The 27,043-nt window shown below is 40.0% G+C and overlaps 1 protein-coding gene across 1 annotated transcript in view; it reads right to left on the bottom strand.

The window, feature by feature from the left end:
- Positions 1-27,043, bottom strand: part of LOC109922994 (myocardin) — a 104,289-nt gene that overhangs the window by 42,162 nt on the left and 35,084 nt on the right. Inside the window, exons 4-5 of the mRNA XM_048611129.1 lie at positions 12,781-12,856; positions 10,732-10,893 (exon numbers count right to left, since the gene is read on the bottom strand). Of these exons, the coding sequence (XP_048467086.1) occupies positions 10,732-10,893; positions 12,781-12,856 (238 nt within the window). The remainder of the gene's footprint in view (positions 1-10,731; positions 10,894-12,780; positions 12,857-27,043) is intronic.

Here is a 27,043-nt window from a genome sequence, read left to right as displayed (position 1 = left end):
CATTTTCACCCAATATGAAGTACTTCCTCAGTCTACTCTCTACTTCGGACAGATCTGGTACGTCTCAGACAGTCAGCACACTGTTATTCACAGGATTCATTTGAAAGTTTCCTGACATTCATTCAATGAACAAAGTTTGCTTCATTGAGTCTATAAAAAGAATGACCTATGAACCATAAGGTGATATTTTGTAAGAGACTTTTATTAGACATAGATTTCACTCTACTTTGTGGACAAGATAAGGCATTGTTAAAAACAAAATTAAATCCATTATAAAATAGAAAAAGTTGCCAAGCTCATAAGGCAACAGAATATATGTTTTCATAACAGAGGAGTTTTAAAGCTTTCTAAAATATCTTGGATCTTTGTGGAGACTAAGGAATGTGCACTGCTGTAATGGGGCATCATTATTTTTAAGATAGATATATACAAAAGTGAACTCATGAAATGACTCATACTAAGTGTTATTACATGCCCTGCTTGTTGTCATTCACTCGCCTAGACAGCAGTGAATGGTCATGTCTATACAGACTTGACAAAATGCTTTTACTAAAGAAAGAACACAATGTTCCTGTGGCAAAGACTGAATCACAGAATGAAGTCATTCGAAGGTTTCCTTTAGTCATGCTGTGTTACTATCAGAGTGCACAAATTGCTAGGAAGTTTTCCAGGATTATGGGATCACATTGACAATAGCTCTTGACCTCGGAGGTCTCCAGATAACTGAAGTGTTGAGAAATGGGACTATCTTGACATAGCCAACTGTAGCTGTTGATGGGGGCAGAACATTACCTAATGGACTGGAGACTGTACCTTGCCATGTGACCTGACAAACAGCAATTCTGGTATTTATCATTCAGTCACACACTTAGTCAGATACAACAAAGGGAAAGCAACAGCACTTCAGTGAAGGTAGGAGCAGAGAAATTTTTAATTCTGTCACCCAACCATTCTAGCAGTGTTTAATTGACTGTTAGTATGTACACTGTGATCAAAATATTATCTGACACCTAACTATCTTACAATGTCACCTTATGCCCTAGATAGATCTTCAGAAAGTAGCAATTCCTGAAAACAGTTGCTTTTGTTGCAGTTGTGGAAACTTTGATTCATTGTTTTAATGTTAATAAAATATTAAACCAAACAGCAAAATTATTTATAGGTGGGAGAAAACATTTACTAAGTGAAATAAAACAGGAGGTTGCTACCGTGGTAAAGTGCGATACAAAACACTTTATGGTCTTTGTAAGAGCAAGTGCAACAATACTATGGCCCCACTATTCAGCTGTATCCAATTTTAAACTCTTCCTTCGAACACAGAATCAAAAAAACTATTTGTGACAAGGTCTGGATGTTGCACTGTGTCACACACACAACAGTGCTTTGTTAACAGGATCTTGATTCAAACCTGCCTGAGACTAATGGATGAACAGTTAACTTGATGCTTGGGTTACCAACCCTTCTGGATAATCCTGGGCTATCCAGGAATTTCGGATTGTCTGAATAACTCTCAAGCAACCCAGAGAGGAAAAGTAAATAAAAAAATCCTTTTAAAAAACCCTCTTCTCTTCTTTTGAAGTGAAAAAGTATTGTAACGGAGGAAAATAGAAGCTTAACTGAGTGAAGCAGTTGCAATTTGGAGATTGTGTGATGGCAAATCCAAACAGAGTTGGGATAAACATCATAAGAGGTGGAAATTTGCCATTCAAGTGTAGAACAGGACACACTCCTGAGGTTGTGACTAAAGTGCATTATTGGTGTCCAGGAGAAAGAGCTCATTAGGGATCCTTGGTGGATGTCTGAAATGGGGAGTAGTTCATTCTTCGTTATTAATATCCTTTGTATAAGATTATATATCTTATGGTCTTAGTACAATATTAATCTTTAAAAAAAAAAAGAAATATCTATCAGACTGCTATAGATGCCCTCATTCAGCTGATTCCTTGACACTTTGGAAGAGTGTCGCATCTTGTCTTTTGTAGGAAAACTGCTTATCTGAAGCCCATATCACCCGCCATGGTTTGTGCCTGCAACTCTGAAAATGACTGAAACTCCAGTAGCACAAAGCAAACAGCACAGCAGATGGTCAACATGGCTTGGCTATACAAACGTGTAGACACGTATGCTTTAGGTTTGTCACTGTCACTCTTATTTAAAGATGTCCTTTCACATGATTTATACACACTGGCGCATTACATGCTACAGAAAATATCAGACAGCAGTATTTATGGACTGATAATATAAAACAGAGAGCTCTCGTTACAGACACTGACATCTAGAGGCATGCAGGCATACTTTAAGAAGCAAAAGGTCAAAAAGCTATTAACTATAAGAAAACTGAGGCTCACTCCAAGGCTCAAACAGTAACCTTGTGGCAGCTATTCCATGATTTTGAATACTTCTATCACTGTGGGAGGAACTTTACTGATCTGTAGGATCTTTAATATCAACCCTCTAGTTTTCTTAGTCTAATACTTTGCATCACTTTCCCCCATTAATACTTATTTCAGTAATGTGGTCAAGTGTTTGAGAAAAACTAGGGCCAACCTTTTTTTTTCCTTTATTCATTCATGAGATATGTGTCACAGGCTAGGCCAACATTCATTGCACGTTCCTAATTGCCATGGAGAAGATAATGGTGAGCTGCTTTCTTGAACTGCTGCATTCTTTGGGGTGTAGGCACACTCACAGTCTGGGATATTTACTCACCAACAGTTACTAGAGTGCATCCTGCAGATGTTTCACATTGCTACCACTGTGTGTCTTTGGTGAAGGTGGTGAATGGGGAAAGGTGGTGAGTACAATGCCAATTAAGCAGGTTACTTTGTCCTTGATAGCATCAAGCCTCTTGAATGGTATTGGAGCTGCATCCACCCAGACAAGTGGAAAGTATTCAATTACACTTAGACTTGTGCCTTGCAGATGGTAGTTAGGCACAGGGGATATGAAAGGTGAATTATTCACTGCAGAATTCCAAGTCCCTGACTGCTGTTATAGCCACAGTCTTTACATAGTTGGTCCAGTTGAGTTTTGGGTGAGTGGTACCTCCTAGAATGTTGAAAGAACAAAGGTATTTTCATGCAAGAAATTCCCCTTTTTCTCCCATCCCTCAATTTCTTCTTGCATAAAATTCAGTGTTTTGACCGAAACATGACGCGTGAACGGGAGTAGTTCAATGCTGCCTCTTTCAGTTTAGGCAGTGAATGTTGGTGAGCTGTATAACCTTGGAAACATTTGCATTCAAGCTCAGTTTGTTCCCATGCAACATGCACACAATTGAGCAGGGATCACTGCATTAGTGACCATGAATGGCAATCTTTACTGATGTTTCCTCTTATAGTCCAACGCAATAAAGTCTCCGGTTCTGATAACTTCTAGCACATGAAGGGTCAAACCTGAAAACTTCATCTATCTGTGTGAGCCAATAGGATCCCAAGGAATTAACTTACTGAGTCACATGGAGAGTTTCAGAACTTTGTTTAACTTTGAGAAGCAAGTTGGACTTATGTCAGCTAAATAAGGCACTGACAGCGATTACTTAGTATTTCATAACTCAACTACTAATATCACATCTTTAAAATATTACAAACACTTAGTGAAAAATTCTCAATTAATCTATGGCTGAGTAAATAGCTAATGATAAGTTAACGTCTTATTAAATCACGATAAACTAAATGGGATTGAAAATATCTCGATTGTCTATCAATGGTTCGTTGAGAAACAATCATCTATACGATGTGAAGGTGATGGGTACCATACTCTGCCTATCTTCAGCTGAGCCAATGCACGAATGTACTTTGCCACAGGAGCCTGTGAGTCTGTTGTAATCTCTAAACATAATGGATTCAGCCTCTGCGCTGGACTTTATCCTTCCAGGCTCTGTGCTGAAGGTGCTGACAAGGACCTGGGTATAAACAGCTTCTGATTCACCCTTCAGCTATGCGCTAGATGTCAGCAGACAGCCAGTTCCACATCAATCTGCTACCTCAAATTACAGTTCAATTCGAACATCACTTCTTATAAACTTGGTAATGACATGGACATTAGTTATGGTTAAAGCTGTCTGTATTGTGAATCTTTTTTGTTCTGGCTCAAGGACCAAACCAATGTAATTTATTCAGTCTCCTTGTGATTCATTACAATCACACCTTTAAACGTCCTGCACACAGGCAGTGGAATACAAATTATTTCATTACTCCATATACTGACGGATACTGACCTACAATATAACAAATATTTTGAAGAGATTTTACAAGAGGTCCTTTTTATCTACTACTGTCACCTTCCATCAGTTAAAGAAACAATAACTTGAAGAAATAACCAAAACAACATTGATCACTAACTGCACTCTTCAAAAAACAACAGCTAGCAATTTTCTATTCACTTCAACATCACTGACACTTGATTTCTTCAAGAAAGTAAGCAAAATAGTCACTACTGAAGACTGCACAGTAAAATAACTTTATACATGACACATAATAACTTTTTTATGGCCCCCTTATCTGCCCATTAGCCTCATACAACATGGATGTTGTTTAAGGAAACTGCATCATTCCATGGGTATAATAATGTCAGTGGATCAGTAACAGGCTTGTAATGGTGAAACAGAAAATGCAACCACAAGAGATAATTCTGAAAGCTTGTCCCTCCACCAAGCAGTTGCACACAGCATGAGGGCACAGCTGACAATCGGGGCTATAACACTGTGGCCATATATGATTCTTAGTCCCTGCAAATCTATTTTCCCCCCGGGGGTGTCGGATCCCTTGCATGCCTTCCGAACGTAACATTTTCCCCTTCTCCGTCATGAGTCCTATATCATGAATAAAATGGTACATTCATTTTAAACCATGCTCATCAGCTGACCCTTTCACACAGGGGCCATTACAATGTTTTATAAAAGACAGAAACAGAAATTTGTACTTTTTTTGCAGTCTTCAAAAATTACTATTTTGAATGATTTGCAGAAAATCAACAAGTCAATGACATGATGTGACACTGAAGAGAATAGAAAATACTAATGTTTAACAAGTTGAACCCTACACAATACAATGGTACAATGCAGCTAACAATCCTGCACTAAACTAAGAAGATCTGTGATTATTAACTTTAAACAGCTGGAACGGGTGGAGTAAGGAGCCCAGTGGATGTAGTGGTCAACTTTGATTTTATGGAGAATTTCACTGAAAATGCACTTGGTAGAGCAAGGTACAAGTTACGATTCAAAAGGCAATGTCTCCAAAATACAATACTTGTAACGTAGCAAAACAGAACACTGAGATCCAACCACCAACGTCAAACATGAACGGTAAGCAATGGAGAATTCACGTTAAAACATGCAAGAGGAAAGCCACAAATTAACATGACAGCATTAGCAAACCCAAAGACTAATCTCCTTCAAAACAGATCAAACAAGACGTTTGGGATGTAATTTTCCAGGTGATGTTGGGGTCTCATCTGTGCTGTGTCTCTCATTGGGATGTACTGTCAGCAATCTGTTGTTCCTTCAGCTCAACGGACAGACACTTGCAGGAAAGGCACTCGTGGTTTTCTGAGAAACCACCTGCGCAAGTGAAAGTTTTAACAATGATGCAGGATCATTGAAAATCCCCTCTGTGTAATGATTCAGTGATACAGAACCTAAAATCAAAACTGCACTTATAAATGCTGTTTATAATGCAGAGCAGTCCATTGGCTGGCAAGGAGATCCACCTCAAGAGGTCTCTACATCTCAAACTGTTGATGGCAAAAGTCGAATAAGTCATTATTGTGGGGAGGTTGCCATGTGGTGCTGGCAATGGTAGCTGATAGCCTGGGCCAACTGCATATGGTACCAATTCCTATACGGATCTTGCCCTGAATTTAAACAGTAGATCCCGAGACAGATAACTTGACACTGCAAAAATATAAAATGTTTTGTTGCTGTTCGTGCTTTGAATTCTGCCCTAAAATGCTTTTGAGATAAGTTTAGAATGCCAGCTAAGACAATAACATCCCCAGCTGAGGACGTGCAAGGTCTCAGTTCCCCAAGTGTAAGCAATTAACAAGCATGAGATGCAACTTGAGACTGCAAACCTAAGGGGAAGTACTACATGTGGTCCTTCATAAAAATAAACACATTCCACAGACATGTCAAATCACACACCTGTTACCACAGCAGGAATTTCTGTCCCTCAACAAGCAGGAGGGTTCAGGTCAGCTGGGAGGCTGAAATGTTAAAAATACATTTTGCTTTCAACCAGCCAAATTCTGGTTTTCTTGTGATAGGGGAAAGGCCAGCAATTTATAGATTATAATGATGCTGACTACCTCATTGTTAAGCACTCCTTAGAATGAATTCTGTGTTTCCCAAATTTCAAGAAACCCAGTGGCTAAAAGGATACAGAAGTTAAATAGTTTTCCCCATACTTGATTCAAATGACTTGCTTAACCAACTTAAATTCCTCAGACTCTTCTGATCTTTCTGTGATCTCCTGCGTTAGGCCTTTCATCATCTCTTTACTCTGATTTGTCCCTGCCCTTCCTCAGCAGCTACTTCTCCCTCTGGCCTCTGAATCAGAACCTCCCCTCTTCCGACCTATTTGATCCCTCTCTCCCTCTTGTCACACTCTGGTCGTGGCCCAATATTGAAGGCCAACCTCTCGCTTCAACGGCAAAACTGCACCTGGAAAACAAATATTCAGTCAAATGCTCATTGGGTCCTGGACTAAGTTAGGCAGGGCTTGGAGGGAAAAATCACTCCTTCGAGTTTCCCCAATCTCCAATCAGCAGCATCTTGACCTCTCCTGGCCATTCCACTCACTCTCTGCACCCAATTGAACTTCTGCACCCTCTTTAAGCCCAAACTTCCTGATGTCAGTCCTACATCTGCCTGTTAATCGATTCAGCCCATGCCCCATTACCTCACTCTTGCAATTTTGCTGGAATATCAAATAGGATTGATGATTTCCATTCACTATTTTACATTTTTAAAAATTTATTCATTCACAGGATGAGGGCATCGCTGGCCAGGCAGCATTTTTGGCTCATCCCTAATTGCCCAGAGGGCAGTTAAGAGTCAACCACATTGCTGTGGGTCTGGAGTCACATGTAGGCCAGACCAGGTAAGGATGACAGTTTCCTTCCTTAAAGGGCATTAGTGAACCAGATGGGTTTTTCCAACAATTGGCAATTGATTCATTGTCATCATTTGATTCTTAATTCCAGATATTTTATTGAATTCTAATTCCACCATCTGCCATGGCGGGATTCAAACCTGGCTCCCCAGAACATCATCTGGGTCTCTGGATTAACAGTCCAGTGATAATACCACTAGGCTATCGCCTCCCCAGCATTTGTGTACAAAATTCTCTCTTAAATTACCTCCTTTTCAGTTTTTGTTAAGAGTTCAGTCCTCATGTGCTATTCAGCAGAAGAAAACAGGAAAACTGGAAAAATGAGACATACCTGTCCATGTCATCAAGATACAGTCATACAGTTTTTACAACATGGCTCTGGTTGCCAAGGTGTAATGGTGAGCGCGGTGGTTTCTGAACTCTGTGATCCGAGTTCAAATCTTGGTGTAGCCTTCTTTCTGGGGTGGCACAGTGGCAAGCACTGCTGCCTCACAGCGCCAGGGACCTGGGTTCGATTCCAGCCACAGGCGACGGTCTGTGTGGAGTTTGCACATTCTCCCCATGTCTGCGTGGGTTTGATCCGGTTTCCTCCCACAGTCCAAAGATGTGCAGGTTAGGTGGATTGGCCATGCTAAATTGCCCGTAGTGTTCAGGGGTGTGTAGATTAGGTGGGTTATAGGGGGATGGGTCTGGGTGGGATGCTGTGAGGTTCGGTATGGACTTGTTGGGCCAAAGGGCCTGTTTCCACTCTGTAGGGATTCTATAGCATGAAAGGATATCATTGTGTCCATGCTGGTCATCAAACACCCATCTATTCTAATTCCATTTTCCTGCAACTGGTCCACAACCCTGTATGCTACGGCATTTCAAATGGATGACCAGTTCCAAGTATTACTGGTTCTTTACTGTTTTGACCCGCTGAATTTTATGCCCTAAAAATTTTGCCTTGTAGCTTGATAACCAAATTCCATGGCCAGGATTTTCCACATTGCAGCCTATGTTTGGGGTGGTGGGTGGTGGTGGTGCTGTGTGCATGTGTGTGCGCGCACATGTACACGCGTTCAGTTGCCAATGATCTCTCTGCAATAACCATCCCTCCACCCTCCCCCACCCTTACCAACAAGACAGCTTGCCAAATCAGACTCCAATCTACTTACTCAGAGCTGACTACCGAGGTGCTCACTGAATTGCAGGGCCCAAAGTTGAAATCCTGCCATGCTAAAAGCTGCTGGCCTTTGATTGGGCAAAAGGCCCCTAGAGATCATTGCTGGAGGCCTAGCCTTCAGTGAATCCAAAGGTGCAAAGCCAAGCCTTTTTGTTCTTGGTGTCCCAGGTTGGGGTAATGGAGAAAGGGGCATCGGAAGCGATCTGGAGGCAAGGAGGTGGGGGCTGACTTTCAACAGCTCCAATCTTGCCTCATCCTTGAAATACCCCCCAAAAAGGGCAAACGGAGGCCTCGTCACCAACCCGGCCGGCCTATTGCCCTGGTTCCAATCGGTAAACCAGCCACTGCCTGCAAGAAATGTGGGCAATTAGGCCAGTCACCTGTTGAGGCTCTTAAGTGGCTGTTAATTTACCATTTAAGGACTTTAATTGTTGATGGCTCAGGAAGGTACCCAGTGAAACTTCTTGTCTAGCTCTTAATTCTGAGGTGGTAAGAACAGGGTGAGTTTCTTTCTGGGGCCAACTCATTCAACCTATTTACCCTTGTTGCTACCTTCCTCACTCCCACTACAGAAGGGAAAACTGCATCCATCATAATTCACGAAGTTACAGAAGTTCTTTGTCATAAATGAAACAAACTAAACAATGAGTGGTCTCTGATGTGTACTTTCATTACAAAATTTTTTTTGAGGCTAAATTTTCTGAACCAAAGAATTGTTACAGAGCTGTAATGGTCACTTGGCCCATCGAGGCTGCACCAGATCTCTGAATGAACAATTTGCCCAAGTAACCCCAACTCTGGTACTGGTCTCTGTAACCCTGTTCATTCTTCCTTCTCAGGTTCTAGGCCCTTGTTTTTTAAGGGCTTGATTGAACCTACATTCAGGCGCTGCCAATTTTGCCAATTAGTTTAAATCTGTATTCTCCCGCTCTCAATCCTTTTACCAGAGCGAACAGTTCTTTTCTCCACATTGACTGTTTAATTTAAAGTTGACCCGGACTTGTGATTCCTGCAATAAAGAGGCCCGGTTTTATTATTTTCCTTTCTTCTCTCCTCTCATGAATATACTGACACGTTCCTCCTCTCCACAAGCCACTGAGTCTCCACTCGTCCCTGAAGGCACCAACTTTTCCCAAACCTCCTGAGGGTGTGGGCTCTTCCTTTGGCTTGATTCCACTAACACTCACACGATGTGGGCATTAATCTTTGGATTGAAAAGCAGTTGAAAATATTTAGCTGGTGGAACCATCGCTGTCAAAAACAACCAGGTCCTCACTGAAGAACCCACATGTACAGAGCAGAAACCACAGGATATCAAGCAGCAGCAGCAATTTTGATTTTGTCCCTTTCTCGTCTGAACAATAAGACCAATTCCAGTGCCTTGTTTGCTCCCGTTGCTGATGGTGGCTCACTCATTTCAAACTGAAGACCAAATCCAGTGCCATTTTTGATATCTTGCTTCAGTAACCATGATATATTTATCATTAAGTCATCAAGAAGAAATGACAGTTCCTCCAACACGTCCTGTAACTTACATGTTTTGGCATTTTCCAGACCCTAGTTGACATGAAATATGAAATCACGGATAATACCTGACCATTGTTGAGTTTTTTCTTAGAAGTTCGGATAGTACAAATGTCTAGTTCCAAGATTCCATGCATAGGCAAAATGTTGGAACTGGGTGCCAAAGTTATCATAAGACAATGGAAAAAAACAAATTTTGCCAAATTACACTCGCACATTACATCGCCAATGTGATTCAACTGGCACAAAATCACTGAATAGGTTAGATTAATGACAGAACACATGTGGGTTAAGTGATGCTTCCATCATTTGATGAATTTCATATCAAGAATAAGCAAATTTATCACAAGGTGTCTTCCAACTAACATTACAAGTTGAAAATCACAGGGGTTCCAGGAAACTTACTTCAGTGAATTTTTATGAGCGTGACAAAGACAAAAGATAATGGTTAAAATTGTGCAATCAGAGCGCTAATGTGAAATTAAAACCACTTTCATCAGGAAAACCATCTGTGCTTTTTAAAGAAATCCTTGTTGATCATATTTGCATTATATATCCACCAAAATAAAACACAAAATGGAGGGTTCCAAATGATCTCAGGTACCTAATTACAGTTGGAAAAATAGAGGTAGTGATGCAACTAAACGTTTATCAAGAAAATCTCAGCAACTGCCTGAAACACAGCGTCACTCGAGGCAATAACCCTCTTAACTTCTCTTTTCATTTCCAAATTGCCTGACAATGTGGCGATAAAGAATCAAGATTTCCGAGTTTGAGAAATAACATTACAAATTCTCTCTCACAGCAGCAAACAAATCTGTTCACTTTAGCATGAATCCTGCTGAATTTAGAAGATGCCAATGTATAAAACACAAATAGTAATTGTACAAATCCCAAACCAGGATCACACGCGAGTTTTGTAAATACCATTGATTGCCTCTTTGACAGCTGAATCTACAGGAATTATGTTCTTCTTCACGAGTTCCAAGGGTCCAGGTCTTTGGGCTATCTTCTCATTGAGATCATCAGCTAGCCTAGCCCTCTTGAGTTTCATTTGAGTTGCTTGAAGTGTACCTTCTGCAGCTGTATCTATTGGACCAAAAGATAAACTTAGCAACAACTGCTGAGAAAAAAAATGTCCATTTTATGCTAGCTTTAGGAAATTTCCACACAAGTAATCAGTCTAAATCAAACCTTGTATCTGAACATATTGCTAGCAGTAATTTCAGTTGCTTGGTTAAGTGCAGTTGTATAATTGTGTGAAAACATTGACTTCATTGTAGTTGCTTGATCTGACCTACCAGCTTCTACACCCTTGTTAACCAATCTTCAACAGTTTAGCATTAAGGTTGAAAACCCTCCAAGATTGTGAACAAGGCTCTGGGAATTTGAAACTAATATCTGGTCAACAGATGAGAAACTCTGGAGAAAAATCATCTTTGAATACATTTGTTTTATTAATTATAAAATATATTGCAGATGATGGAGAATTGAAAGAAATGGTGGATTGTCTCAAAAGGCAGAAGGAATTGGCAGGACGACCTCCTGGAATGTGTCCATTGACTAGTTGACAACCCTCTGTAATGTCACTCCTCAGTCAATCCAAGTGTTGGGATGGTAAGGTTAGCCTGCTCTTAGGTTAATTTTTGTTGCTTGGGGAGTTGGTGGCATCATTGTAATGTCTCTAGACTAGTAATCCAGGGCTCCAGTTCTGGAGACACAGGTTCAAATCTCACCACAGCAGTTGGTGGTCATTCTTGTATCTTGATGCTTCTGGGACAGTCTATAGTTTTCAAAGAGGAGCTATGGGGTAGAGGGATTGAGAGATTTCAAATAGTTGGCCAACGAAGTCTCTTTAGGAACAAAACCAGAAATTGCTAGAAAAGATCAGCATCTGTGACTTGAAATCAAAGTTAATGTTTCAGGTCAAGTGATCTTTCTCAGAACTGATGGGAGCTGGGAAAATGTCAGTTTATATGCAGACAGTAGGGTTGGGGGAGGGGTTAAGGAGTAAACAATAGGTGAGGATAGAGCCCAAATTGAGGGAAGAACAATTGGACAGGCAAAGGAGTGGATAACGATCTGGCAGGGAGGGTGACTCGCTATTCGTAGAGACTGCTAGTAGCTACTAAAGGGTTGTGTGTAATAGCAGACTATGTGATAACAAGCCCTGGTCTGTTGGGACTGGGGGTAAGGACATGAGAGAGCTCAAACCCTACAGTTATTGAACTTGATATGGAGTCCAGAAGGCTGCAGGATCCCCAAGCAGAAAACGAGGTTTTGTTCTTTCAGCTTGTGCTGAGCTTTGCTGAAGCATTACAGCAAGCCTGAGACAGAGATGTTGGCCATGGAACAGGTCGGTGTGTTAAAGTGGCAGGCAACTGGAAGCTCAGGGTCTTTTTTGTGGACAGAAATCTCTTTAGGTGCTGGTCAACAAGTTGAGATGGTTGGCCCTGTTGGAATGGTGAATATTAGTGCACAGCTGACAGATTTGCTGCTAAGTTAGTCATTGGGACATTTCAAATTATCAGGCCCTCAGATGTTCTCAGCCGGCTAACGCAATGCCCTCTTGCACTCCAATTTATCCTTCTATGCTGAGGAATTGCCTGCTCTCTTTGGCAGACAGTGGCAGGTCTCTTTACTGTTTCTGCCTGTGTCTGTCCCTGGTGCCCAGCAGATTGCTCCTGCTGAGTTCACCTCATGTCCAATCAGGGTACTTAATTTAAAACCAGCGATGTGTAATCAAAAATTCAATGCGACCCAGAGTTCAATTGGCCTTGCTCATCTTGATATTGCTTTGTAAAACTAGCCCACACGTTTTTGAAATAACCAAACCAGCAAAGCTGCCTCAATCCTCCTAAATGCCTGTGTACAGTGTCACAGGAGGTAAATTGCTTGGCATTTAAAATTTTTGAGTCATATTCAGATGGATACTATTACAAGACCTAATACTGTTATAGAAAATTTGGTACTTACCTTGTAGTATATGCATATTAACCAGATCTGCTTTCTCAGGTCTACTCCGAATCTTGTGTTTTAAGTAGTCCTCTGTCTGTAAATCAAAAATTGTTATTGAGTGTCAAGTTTAGAAAGTGCAGGCCCATTAAAACATAAAGGAACAAAGCACAATGTGGTATCAAATAGTCCGATCTATCGAAGAATTTTAGGAGCATCTTTTGGTGAATAGTCAAAAGTACCCATCTGTATGAACAAAATGCAAGACTTCTAAGAAGTTTGCAATTTAGCATTACAAACAGCTGAACTGCTGACTATATATAAGGCTACATGTGTTCTTTTGAAGTGTACAATCATTTATACATATATCACATCATACTCTTATCACCTGACAGAATGTCCATGAACAAGCATTTGATTTAATGAAATACAGACTTCTTGGGCTTACATTCAAATATTAACAGTTACTTGCTGGCGAGCTGTTTGGCAGACATGAAACCTTGCAGCTTGGGGAGTTGCAAATTGAACTTGAAAAAAACCTCTTTCGATCAATTTGAAATGACACAGCCTTTCATCATGGAAAAAGCAACCTATTTTTGTTGCTTGGGCAAAGATGAGAGGTTTGAGTACTCCAGGCAGAAATTAGACAATAATAGGCTTGTTGCAGCTAACATCAATGTGCGGTCCTACCTGTGAATAACAAACTGTTGAATAGTGGGAAAAGTATCCTTCTGGCTTTTTATAGGCTTTAAGTTCCTGGTAATGGGTTTCACCAGCAGAATTGCCATCAAGGACATCATCCTTCATTACTCTCGCAACCATTCTTGCAGTCAGTCAAAGGGTAGAATTGTCAGAAACCTGACTGCTGAACACATCCAGTTGCAGACTATCATAAACAACTTACCCTAAGGGTGAGAGAATACCCCTGCTTTCTCTATTTCATGGACACCACAAAATGAATGAGCTGGCAATGGTAAAACTGCTGCATGTCTTACATAGACCACTCACCCCGAACAAGCTGCTCAAGAAAATGGGCCCTCTGGAATTTAGAAGGTTAAAGGGTGATCTGATCGAAGTCTTCAAGACATTTACATGAAAAGGCAATGCAGATAAAAGATAATTTATTTCTACTGGTGGGGATTTTGAAACTAGGGACAGAGTTTGAGAATAGAGCCAGACTGTTCAGGAGGGATATTAGGAAGCACTTCTACACACAAAAGGTGAAGGATGTTTGGAACTCTCTTCCACAAATGGCAGTGGATGCTGGATCAGCTGTTAATTTTAAATCTGAGATGGATAAATTTTTGTTAGGTAAAGGTATTAAGGGATATGGAGCAAAGGCAGATATCTGGAGTTAGGCCACAAATCAGCCACGATCTCACTGAAGGATGGGGCAAGCTCGAGGGCCTGAATGGCCTACTCCTGTTCCTATGTATATTTCTAGGTCTTGAAGGATGTGGACAATGGCAAGTCAGTTGGGCAAATATGGTGAGATTCTCAAAAGAACCAGATTCTCACACTGAGGGGGAAAGAGAATGTCTGATTTCTGCAAGGAGGTTGTGAACAGCAAGACAAGACTCGCAAGACGTCTATTTGCAGGCATTTCCATCTCATTAATACCCAATATCACTTCCTTTATAAGCCATTTCCCATTATTCCATGTGCCATAGAGAAACCAGACATCGACAATTCCCAATATGAAAGTCACAGCAAGTACCTGGCTGCTCCAGCTTCTGGTCCTTGATCTCTGGGCCTCCACCTTGGACAGCAGTCTGCAACAGGGCACATTCTGTGGGCAGTGACTGTTTGCCACAGTCAATCAAGGGCAGCTCAACATAATGGTAGTGTGCAGGAAATGATAGCGCACTGATCCGCATGGGTTACCAGAGGAACGCGGAGCCGGTTAATTGACACAAAAACACTGCCTTCAATGGGGTGCACAATTGTTGGTATGGCCGTTATACATCGATCAGCGAATCCCTACAGTGTGGAAACAGGCCTTTCGGCCCAACAAGTCCACACCGACCCTCACAGCTTCCCACCCAGACCCATCCCCCTATGACCCATCTAATCTACACATCCCTAAACACTATGGGCAATTTAGCATGGCCAAGTTTCTGGTGCTGTGAGGCAGCAGTGCTAACCACTGAGCCACCATGCCGCACCATGGTTGGGGCATGTATTGACCCAATGCAGCCTATTCGTTTACGAGGGCCATCACGAGGCAGATAATTGGCCTCCTGAACGGGGATTCAATGCTTGAATTGGCCTGAGGTGCCCTTTCAGTATAGTAGAGGTGGAGTGTGCTGCATAAACCTTGCAATGTTGTGCTCAGTAAAGGGCATGCAATGCACAGTCTGAGAGTGTGACGGTAGTCTTCCGAGGAGGAAGATGAGGACACTGAATAGGAGGAACATCACCTTCGCTATGATAGAGTGCTGCAATGTTGAGCACAATGATCCTGATAGGATTTAATTGCCACCTGACTCAAATAGATGTGAGCTGGACAAAATGATCATAGAATCATAATATAATCCCTACAGTGTGAAGCAGGCCATTTGGCCCATCAAGTCCACACTGACCCTCCAAAGAGCATTCCCCCCCAACACCCACGCCTCCTCCCCACCCTATTCCTGTAACCGTGCATTTCCCATGGCTAATCCACCTAACATGCACATCTTTGGACTGTGGGCGGAAACTGGGCCACCCGGAGGAAACCCACGCAGACATGGGGGAGAAAATGCAAACTCCACACAGACAGTTGCCCAAGGGCAGACTTGAAGCTGGGTTCCTGGCTCTGTGAGGCAGCAGTGCTAACCACTGAGCCACCAAGCTGCCCAATGATCATTCATTGTAGCTCAAAGGGCAGGCAGTCCCTGTTTGTTTTTGGGGGCAAATGCAGCTTTTTCTTTGTATCTTTCTTCACTTCTGCTGTTGTTGAACAAAAGTTAACATTTTCAACTGTTTGAAGGCTTTGCCTTACACTGGGTTCTAACGTGGTGTGGTGCTAAGAATGTGTAGCTTCATTCTTGTAGCTGCAGTTACAAGGACAGTCAATCAAACAGGTGTTGTAAATAGCATTTCCAAATATGATCTTGTATTTGTAATGAAGTGTCACCCGTGCCAGGTATACGCTATCAGAAGCTTTTCTTTTTCATTACAGTTATGTGAGATAGTTCATGCGAGTTTGCAGAGTGAAACCTTCCAGAAAACTCTGTAAAATTGACACTTTTTGATAAATTCAGCCCTATCTTTCATTGGAATGTTTCTGATTTCTGTTGGGTGGCTGGCTTTTATTTGATATTTCCAGACATGAGGCTGAAAGGGCAATTTAGTGGCCAGCAGGTTTGTGTAATGGTATGTTACCATATAGAACTACAGAACCACTGGTGAGACACTAGAAAATGCTCATTAACTATATATGATTTTTCAGAAATGGTTCAAATGTTTAAATATAGTTAAGCAACTGAATCATTGATTCATACAACACAGAATAAGTTTGTTCGGCTCATTGTAATCAAACTGGCTCTTTTGTAAAGTTATCCAATTAATCTCTGTGACAATCTCCCGTGGACCAGCAAATATTTGTCAGCATATTCAAAAGTTTCCCTATGCGATCTATTCATACATAGATTTAAATGCTTCTTATTATGACTAGAACACACAGGAAACTTTACACAAATATGAATCTGAGAAGTCAGGAGTTGTGGTTGAGGAGTAGTATCTTGTGGGGGAGGACTTTAATAGGTTTTCCACAACAGGATTTAGTCAGATGCAAAGTTTATGTCAGATGACCATTGCTAAGAAGCATAGTGGATTATAGAATGATGGCATCCAATAGCCTCTGATCATGCCACTTAGACGAGGAATCTGGAAATTTACTCTGAAATCAAGTTTCTGGGATTTTCTGTGTGTTGACACGAATCATTACAGAAATTCAGCTTACACAAAGGATGATGGACCTCATTCCGTAAATTTCTTCAATCAAGTTTATTTACTATCTAAACAATAATGTAATTTTCCAAAAAAACATAATTGCACAATGAGTAAAGAATGACACATTCTTTCGATATTCATTCTGACCAGTATTCACAATTTTAGACATCGTCTGATAGAGGGACATAGAGTCATACAGACATACAACACGGAAATAGGCCCTTCAGTCCAACATCAATGTCAACCAGATATTATAAGCTGATCTCATCCCATTTTCCAGCATTTGGCCCATATCCTTCTAAATCCTTCCTATTCATATACGCTTCAAGATGCATATTAACTATTGTTATTCTACCAGCCTCAAACATCTCCCCTGGCAGTTCATTCCAAACACGCACCATCCTCTGTGTGAAAACGTTCCCCTCCTTTCCCTTTTAAATCTTTCCCCTCTCACCTTAAACCTCTGCCCTCTAGTTTTAGACTCCCCAGCCCTGGGGAAAAGACCTTGGCTATTCACCCTTTCCATGCCCCTTCATGATTTTATGAACCTCCAGGGTCATGGACAAGAATGATTGTGAATTTTGTTTATGATGACACTTCCAAATTTTGGTCGCATTGATTAGGACAATTTTTAAAACGTAAGATTTGGAGTTACAGCGTGGCTCGTAAGGCAATCTGTTTAAAAAAAATGTGCAGAGGTGGAAAGGATGGCTGTCTACTGAGGGTCACACGTCCCCTTATGCGACAATTCAGCAACTTGAATGGGATGAGACTGTGACTATTCCAGATTAAACTGGGGAAATCCATTCACAGGTAAAACAAATCAGTGGGAGGTGTTTAAAAATACTTTAATGTGATACAAAACCAGTTATACCCCTAACAGGTAAGAACCTGTCAAAAATTACATTACCTTGGATAGCTCAGTGGTGACATGAAACTAGAAAGAAAAATAGCTCAGAGCCTTGTAAATGGGAGAACAACAAAAGATGACAAACAAAGGAGTTACAAAAATGAAGCATGAAAGAAACTCGCAAGTGATATCAACGTCAATATGAAAATTCTATATTAGGTTATAATAAGAGGTACCTCTGCATTAATCATTACCGTGAAGAAAGAGGCTAGCATGCTAAATGTTTGAAGTAAGTTAATATTGATTCATGGATGAGGACTCGCAAAACTTAACATAAGCTATTAGTAAAAATACCAGTGACACTAAAGAGCTAGAAATTCTCAGGACTGGATGGTTTTCACCTTTGCGATTGAAAGAAAGTCAGTAAAGATACTCTAAGAATGATCTTCTCAAGTTCTTTAGATTCAGAATCTATTCCTTTAGGTAGCAAAGTGCAAACGGCACTCTGTTATTTAAGATTAAAAGGTGGGAGAGGGCAAGAGGGAAATCCTCATCAAAAACAAAAGCTGCTGGAAAGCTAAAAAGGAAACAAAGCATAATGGAAAAGTCAATAGGTCCGGCAGCATGTGCACAGAGAAAATGAGTCAACAGTGCAGGTCAAGTGACCTTTCATGAGAACTCTAGCATTAATGAATTCATAATTCTAGGCTATAAATTCTAATAATTATTATTCAATAATTCTAATTTCTGCAATGGGAAAATTGCTAGGCTGTACATTAAGGGTAAGACGACAATTAAAATTTTCAGCTGATCAGGGAGAGCCAGAATGCGTGAAGTATCGATCCATTACAGGTTTAAGTTGTCTTTTGTTTGCCCAAAGTTTGATGAAGAAATCATACTTTAGGTTTGGAAGGATGAGATGTGGTTAGATTATAAAACTTGCCATGCTGTTTGGTAAGACTACCTTGACTGCTGTCATGTGAAACAAAACCTGACGCTGAAGGATAAGAGTAGGAAAGTCTTACTGCAAGTGTACAAGGTGCAGGTGAAATCACACCTGGAGTGCTATGAGCAGTTCTGGTCCCCTTATTTAAAGGAAAATATCATTTCGCTGGAGTCAGTTCAGAGAAGGTTCATGAGGATGAAGATAATCCCTGGTATGGAGAGACTGTTTTAAGAGCAAAGCTTAACCAGTTTGGGACTCAACTCACTGGAGTTTAGAGGAATGAGAGGTGATCTTATTGAAACCTACAGGATTCTTAAGGGATAACAAGGTGTAGAGCTGGAGGAACACAGCAGGCCAAGCAGCATCAGAGGAGCAGGAAAGCTGACGTTTCGGGTCTGGACCCTTCTTCAGAAATGGGGGAAGGGAAGGGGATTCTGAAATAAAGAGAGAGAGAGGGGGAGGCAGATGGAAGATGGATAAAGGAGCAGATAGGAGGAGAGGAGACGATTCTTAAGGGGCTTGACAGAGTAAATGCTGAGAGGATGTTTTCTCTCATGGGAGAGTCTTGTACCAGAGGACAAAGTCTCAGAATAAACGGGCACCAATTGAAGACTGAAGTGAGGAGGAATTTCTTCTCTCAAAGGGCTGTCAGTCTTTGGAACTCCATGCCACAGAGTGCTTGTGTATATCTAAAGTTGAGATAGACAAATTTGTAATCATTAAGGGAATCAAGAATTACGGGGAAAGGGCAGTAAAGTGTACGTGAGGAATGTCAGATCAGCCATGATTCAATTGAAAGGCAGAGCAGGTTTGAGGGGTCAAAGGCCTACTCGTGTTCTTATTTCTTATGGTCACTTTTGTGCAGCCATGGAGTTGACCACTCTAGAACACTTATCCCATATACTATTGGTTCCTGGCTAATTAGTTTCTCGCTCTGTCTGCTAACACAACAAAAAAAAAGTGTCTAATGAACCTAATTAAATTTTTGAAGTGATGACCAAATTAGTGGAAAAGGGGATGTTTAAAATATTCAATGGGCTTCCAAAGCTATTTCATAAACTTAGTCATGAGAGACTGTTAGCGAAAGTTAAAGCTCAATAGAATTGAAGGCAAATTATTGAATTTGAATAAATATTGAATTATGGAATTTGACTGAGTAGCAACAGACAAGGAATATAGATGATTGGCAGTAAGTGGCTAATACCATTTCACAGGGACTTGTGTTAGGACTTTATCTAAATTGTTATTAATTAATTGTTAATGGGACAGAGAGCCACAAATTCAAGCTTATTGATGATACAACGAGAGTTAACATTACAAGCAATGTTTACAATGAGATACTGATGAATGAAGTGAATGTGCAAAATGGTGACCAATGGATTTTGCTACAGGCATATGTGAGGTCATTGACTTTATTAGAATGATATCTTGAATTCCAAATTAGATGATGGACAGACAATATATTAAAAAAAACTAGACTTTACTTGCTGAAATTTAGAAGGTGATTTGATTAAAATTTTGAAGAAGAACAGAATAAAGAATAGAGCAAGAGGAAGTATTTTCACGAGTTGGAAATCTAGGATCAGAGGAAATGGCTTCAAATTAGGGGCACATATTTCACGAGATGTTTCCACCCACAAAAGAGTGAGAAAAGTCTGGAATCCTCCTTTGCAAACTGATGGTTGGTCAATCACAAATTTTAAAAGTGAGATCACTAGATTTCTGTCTAACAAAGGTGTTAAGGGATATGGGTCAAAAGTAGCTCTATCGAGTCAGCATGAATGATGGAACAGATCCAATGGGCTAAACAGCCTCCTCTGGCTCCTATGTTTTGTAACTCCTCTGAAAAGGTAAACACAGTGTCATTCTAAGCATTGTACATTGTAAAATTATTCCGTATAAGACACTATGGAAGAACAGATTTATGAGCCCATCCATGTCATCGTAATACATATCATGTGTTAAATGGGTAACTACCAGATGTTCTTTGGATGGGCTGAACATTTTAATTTCCTGCCCTAATTATTCATTTGAATAGTGCTTTGAAGATGATGGGAAAGTAACAATGTACTGAGGAAAATAGATCTATTACAATTGCAGATCAATGTTTGTTTATATTTCATGTGTGATTATATTTGTATTTTAAAATATTTGATATTCTTGTTGTTGTAATAACATAACAGAGTCTGTAGAATATCAAATACTGAGCAACATCATCTAATCTGAAGTTGTATTGGCAGTACATAATATTGGATTTGATTAGTATGGCCTTAAAAATCGATTCTCATCCTAGAATTACCTATTCACTCCATCATGCCTCTACTAGCTGTTTGAAAGAATTATCTAGCTCATCTGCTCTTCTCTCTCTATATCCCAAAAGTTATTCCCTTTCAAGTACTTATCCAATTCTGGTTAAGTGAAAAAGACATTTATTCATAATTTGTGATTATCATTTTGTGCACAAGACTAACGATTCTATTAATTTTCAGCCAAACTTTAACTGACTGGAAAACAGTAGCAGGGTGAAGTAAGTTTCAAATTGAAATTGGACAAACACTTGAAAGGGAATAACTTGTCGGGATATAGGGAGAGACGAATGGATGAGCTAGATAGTTCTTTCAAACAGCCAGAGGCATGATGGAATGAATGTATAATTCTAGGATGAGAATCGATTTTAAGGTCATATTAATCAAATCCAATATTATGTACTGCCTATACAACTTCACATCAAATGGTGTTGCTTAGCATTCAATGTTCTACGGACCCTGTTGTGTTATTACAAAAACAACAAGAACGTCAAATATTTTAAAATACAAATATAATCACACATGAAATATAAACAAACATTGATCGCAGTTGTAATAGGTCTACCTTCCTCAGTGCATTGTTACTTTCCCATCAACTTTAAAGCACTATTCAAATGAATAATTAAGGCAGGAAATTAAAATGTTAAGCCCATCCAAAGAACAGCTGGTAGTTACCCATTTAACACATGATATGTATTACGATGACATGGATGGGGCTTATGATATGGGCTCATAAATCTGTTCTTCCACAGTGTCTTGTACGGATTAATTAAACAACGTAGAATCCACTTATAAGCATATTAAGATGTATTTGTCTTTCACGACATATTGTGGTATGTCATCAAATCACAAAAGTATACATATCTACAAATGTATGAATTATGAGCAGAAGTTGACCATTTGGCCCTTTGAGCCTATTCCAAAAGATCATGGCTGATCCATTGCTGTTTTGAATTCCATATTCCCACCTAAGTCTGACAGATTTTTGTTAGGCAATGGAATGAAAAGTTATCTACCCCCGTCTTGAAATATTCGATGATCAAGCCTCTTCCATCTTGAGGCAGAGTTCCAAAGTTGCAAAACCCTCCGAAAAGAAAATAAGTCACATCTCTATCCTAAAACGGTAAACACTATTTTTAAAAGAATGTTCCCCTAACTCTGGACTCACCCACAGGAGGAAACATCCTTCCCACATCCACCTTGTCAAGACCATTCAGGGTATTACATACTTTAATCAGGTTGGCCCTCACTCTTCTAAACTTTATTGAAAACAAGACAAGCTTGTCCAGCTTTTCTTCATAAGGCAACCCTCTCATTTCAGTGGTCAATTCAGTAACCTCTGCTGAACCACAAACCAATACATTTACATGTTTTCTTAAATAAGGAGACCAAAACTGCACCCAGCGTTTGAAACATGGTTTCACCAGTGCCTTGTATAACTGAAGCATGTTCAATTCTCTCATAAGACAGGATCATTTTCCATTGGCCTTCTTAATTTCCTACTGTACCTACATACTAACATTTGTGACATTTTTATCCATTCATGGGATGTGCATATTACTAGCTGGCCTGTCCCTAGCTGCCCTAGTGGTGAGCTGCCTTCTTGAACCACTGCAGTCCATGTGTTACAGGTAGACCCACAATGCCTTTGGAGAGGGAGTTCCTTGGTCTTGACCCAGCGACATTGAAGGAAAAGTGATATATTTCCAAATCAGGATGATGAGTAGCTTGGAGGGGAACTTGCAGGTGCTGGTGTGCCGATTTGTCGGCTGCCTTTGTCTTTCAAGGTGGTAGGTTTGGAAAGTGTGCTGTAAGGAGTCTTGGTGAATTTCTGCATCTTGTAGATGGTACACACTATTGCCACTGAGCATCAGTAGTAGAGTGAGTGAATGATCACTCTGCAACTCGGAATTCTGTAGTCATTCTCCATTTCAGTAATATTTCACTTTTTTCTCTTCTTGCTAAAGGGAACAACTTTACATTTCCCAACGATTGTTCTCTATCTGTCAGATTTTTGCCAACTCACGTAACCGATCTACATTGGCCTGCATCCATGTTATGTCATATACACAGCATATTTTCTTACCTATCTTTGCATCATCTGCAAATTTAGCTTCCCTCATCAAGTCATTGACACTAATTGTAAAGAGGTTGACACCCTCAGCTTAGACCCTTGAGGAACCCTACTTATCATATTCTGCCAATCATAAAATGATCCATTCATGCATACTATCGATTTTTTTAACCAGCCAGCCAATTTTGGTAGTCATGCTGGTATGTTACCCACTGCACCATGTGCTTTGACCTTATGAAATAACCTTCGATTTGGCAATTTATCAAATGCATTCTGGAAATCCAAGTAAAGAATACCTCCAGGTGCCTCTTTACCCACAGTGCATGATACTCTTTCAAATAACTCCAATAAATGGATTAAACAGGATTCCTCCTTCACAAAGCTACACTGACCTTTCCCGATTGCCTTGAGACTTTAAGTACCTAGCTAAAACCCCATTCATGGTCAATTCAAACATCTTCCCAAAAGAGATGTCAAGCTAACTGGCTTATAGTTTCCTGTTTTCTGCCTTATCCCTTTTTAGATAGAGGGGTTACATCAGCTCCTTTCTAGTCTGATAGAACCTTTTCAGAATCTAGAGAACATATGAAAAGTAATGGTAATGCATCATTAGCATTAGCAACCTATTTTGAGACCTTGGGATGAATTTCATCAGGAGCTGGGGACCTCCATCAATTTGCTCAGTACTGCTTGCTGCGTGATTGCAATTTCACTAAGTTCCACTTCCTGATTTATACGTATTCCTGGGATGTTTTTTACTCTTCTGAGGCTAAGTCAGAGGCAAAATTTTCTTTCATTTTGTTTGCCAGTCTTTATTGTATACCATTAACTCCTCACTCTTATTCACGAGAGGACCAATGCTCACTTAATTGACTCTTTTCCTTTGTAAACATCTGTAGAAACTCTTGCTATCGATTAGCATTTCTAGCTAACTTCCTCTCACACTTGAATTTTTTCTTCTTGATTAATCATTTAGTCATTCCCTGCCGTTCTTTATATTCCAATGAATCTTCTGACCTATGACGCGTCTTTGTGTTAGGAGAGGTGGTGTCGTGGTGATACTGTCACTGGACTAGCAATCCAGAACTGTTCTGGGGACCCAGGGCTGAATTTCAAATAGTAAAATATAATTAAAAACGAAAACAAATTGAGAAATGAAAAGCTGCTCTATTGGCAATCATGTAGCCACTGTCATAAAATGCTGTCGGGTTCACTTCAGGGAGGGAAAGTTGCCATCCTTACCTGGTCTGGCCTACATGTGACTCCAGACCCACAGCAATTTGGTTGATTCCTACTTGGTCTTTGGGCAAAAATGCTGGTTTGGCCAATAAGGCTCACACCCATGAACACATTTAAACCAAAAACAGTTTTCCTTTCCTTCTTTAGATAACAATGAATAGTTGGCCCTCCTTTTGGAATTTTCTTTCTGCTTGGGATGTACTCATTCTGAATATTCTGAAATATCTGTTTTAATATTTGCCACTGATTCTCTACTGATCAATCCCTGAGCCTACTATCCCAGTTAACTTCGGTTAGCTCAGATTTCACGCCCACATGTTTGCCCCTATTTGTATTAAAAATACTAAGTATTATTAAGTATGTTTGGACTGCAGTCAAAATCACTTGATACTCCATTGATATAATTCATACAAGAGGGTTCCCTGTTTTTGATTGTGCAGACTTCTATGTTCTCTGCATTGATCAAAGTCCTGAACAATCCATTAGTTTTAGTTCAGTGCAGATTTTAACTTGTGTGACACCTCAAGTTAGCTTGAGTTTTAATTTGCTGTTACTTTTCATAAGCTGCTGGAGAAAAACAACAGGTAAAAGATTTGCATTCATCAGCATTGCTGTTGTTAAAAAAGAAATGAGGGGAAAAAAAAGATGTCAAGCAGTTTCATTTTTTAAGTTAAGGCTATGTGTTTACTTGTGTCAGTTCAATAAAGCATTAATTGCTAAGATTCCCATTGTCCTTTCCCAACAATAAACGTTAAATGCAGCCATGGAAACTATGTGCTCATTTCACAGATATGATGATTTCATTTTTCATATGAACCGCCCTCATGATCTCTCTACCACTGAACGCAGTTTGTGACAAATTAGATTCTTGTATCATGATCCATTATGAAAGATTGCCAAAACACATTTCACTTACCAACGTCACAACTAGTAGTGAATGAGGTTTTCTGCCCCTCCACATTCCCCTCCCCACCTTAGTAAGGATATCTGCATAGGAATTCAACATAATGCCCAGAGGTGAAAGGGCTGTGTTTCAACCCCAAAGTCATCTAACCTTCGTGTACCCCTTTGCTATATTGCATTTTTTTGGACACTCTGTCTTTCAAAAGGACACTCATAGGATAGAAAGAGTCAGTCAAAGAGAAACAATTACTGCGGTTTTCCATTGAGAAAGGTAGACTGTAGGGGTTTGATTCAGTCTTCAAAAAGTTGAGATCACAAAGATGTTAAAGGACAAAAGGTGAAACCAAATTTACAGTTCTGATTTGAAGTCAACAGGCTCAACAGACCACAGCTTAGAATATATTTTCTTTCTTAGGTGTGGAGTGGAACAGAATTTTAATGAAGTATTTCATGTTAAGTTACTTGGTTTGTCCAAAAGAACTGCGCAGGAATATATTCTGAAATATACTGAAGATGACAGACTGACACATAGATTGAGATGATGCGCTATGACATATAATGTTTCCGATGTTACTGGTAGTTAGAAATGAAGATTGCCTGCAAGGCAGCAAGTTAGGTTAAACAGTGGAAGTCTGAGAATGAATGAACACTGTAGGGATTACCTTAATTTAAAAGGCAATTAAAATTAACTAAAATCAGAAGTGCAATGAAAATACAACAGAAACTAAATCTATCACAAGATGATCTGTTTATGTGACACGACAATGGGTAGATGTGACAGATGCATCTGAATTTCTGAGGCCGACCACCTGAATTTGATTTGCATGGTTTTACAATTTACAGAGCTCAGTAAGAGTTTTTCTTTCCTTACAGCCTACCAGTCAAATATACCCATAATATTTTGCAGGTGGCTAAATATTAGTGTTACCCTGAGTGAGAAATAAGATCAGGTTCCCTTGAAATGTCTACTCTTTGTGTAAATTAGAAATGAAAAGCTGGTGAATATTTGTAACTTAAGAGTTTGTAATTCTACGCAAGGGTGGATGGGACATCACTATATTCAATGTTTCTTAAGGAGCTTGTTCGTCCCCTTCCTGTTCTTGTCCATCACCTGGCAAGTTATTGTCCAGCATGCAGTACTACGCACCATTCTGGAGGGATTTAGTGCACACAATAGAATAAGACAACAAAGATTGCTATATCACAATGTCTTTAAAGGGTTTTTGATGTGTTCATTCACGTAGTTCATCTGTTATGAACCTTATCGCCCTCCTTTCGATGAATATCTTACTTAACATTAAACAGAACCAGGCTGGATCTATTTCTTATTTGTACAAAGCAAGACACAAATCTTTTTCGAGTTGGCAAATTGCAGGTTGCAACATTGCTGATTTTTGCCTGTTAACTTTTAACCGATATCTCTGCAGTTTCTCTTTATAGTCTTTCAGAAGAATCAGAAGTCAAATTAATCTAATGTCCCTTTAAAGGGACACTGGAACAAACATTAAGTCTTTAAAGGAAATAAACAATAATTAAATTAAAGTTTCAGTCCCAGGAGTAATGATGTATTCCAGCCTTTGCAGTCTCCAATGGTTGTGAAGGCCTCAAGCATATCAGTGGACACTTAATGTGTCTCTCCAGGCACATCTGAGAATAAGCATAACCACTGAAGAGAAATGGGCGGCCAAGTCTAATAACCCCTTCCATGACAGACTGCCTGCATCTAGCTTGCCACAAGATGATCCTCTGACTTGTTTGCTCTCTCTGCACATGGTAGCCAAAGATTAGGAGCGTGTGGCTGAAGTTCAGCCAACATTTGAAGAGCAGTCTCTACAAGATCTGACTCTCTTCATTTGTGTTCTCAGCTCTGAATCAATCAATGATAATTGCCTGTGCATCTTAAATGACATAATCAAACAACTATTAAACCAAATGTCTCTAAAACACATGGACTGCTGCTCTAACTTCATTCTTAGCATCAAAAGAATTACTCAATTTCCAGCCTTGAGAGTCATGAATCATAAATCAAC

The sequence above is a fragment of the Rhincodon typus genome, chromosome 23 (assembly GCF_021869965.1).
Source record: "Rhincodon typus isolate 14 chromosome 23, sRhiTyp1.1, whole genome shotgun sequence".
NCBI lineage: Eukaryota > Metazoa > Chordata > Chondrichthyes > Orectolobiformes > Rhincodontidae > Rhincodon > Rhincodon typus.
Note: the sequence above shows the minus strand (reverse complement) of the source record. Positions and strands in the feature narration are given on the sequence as shown.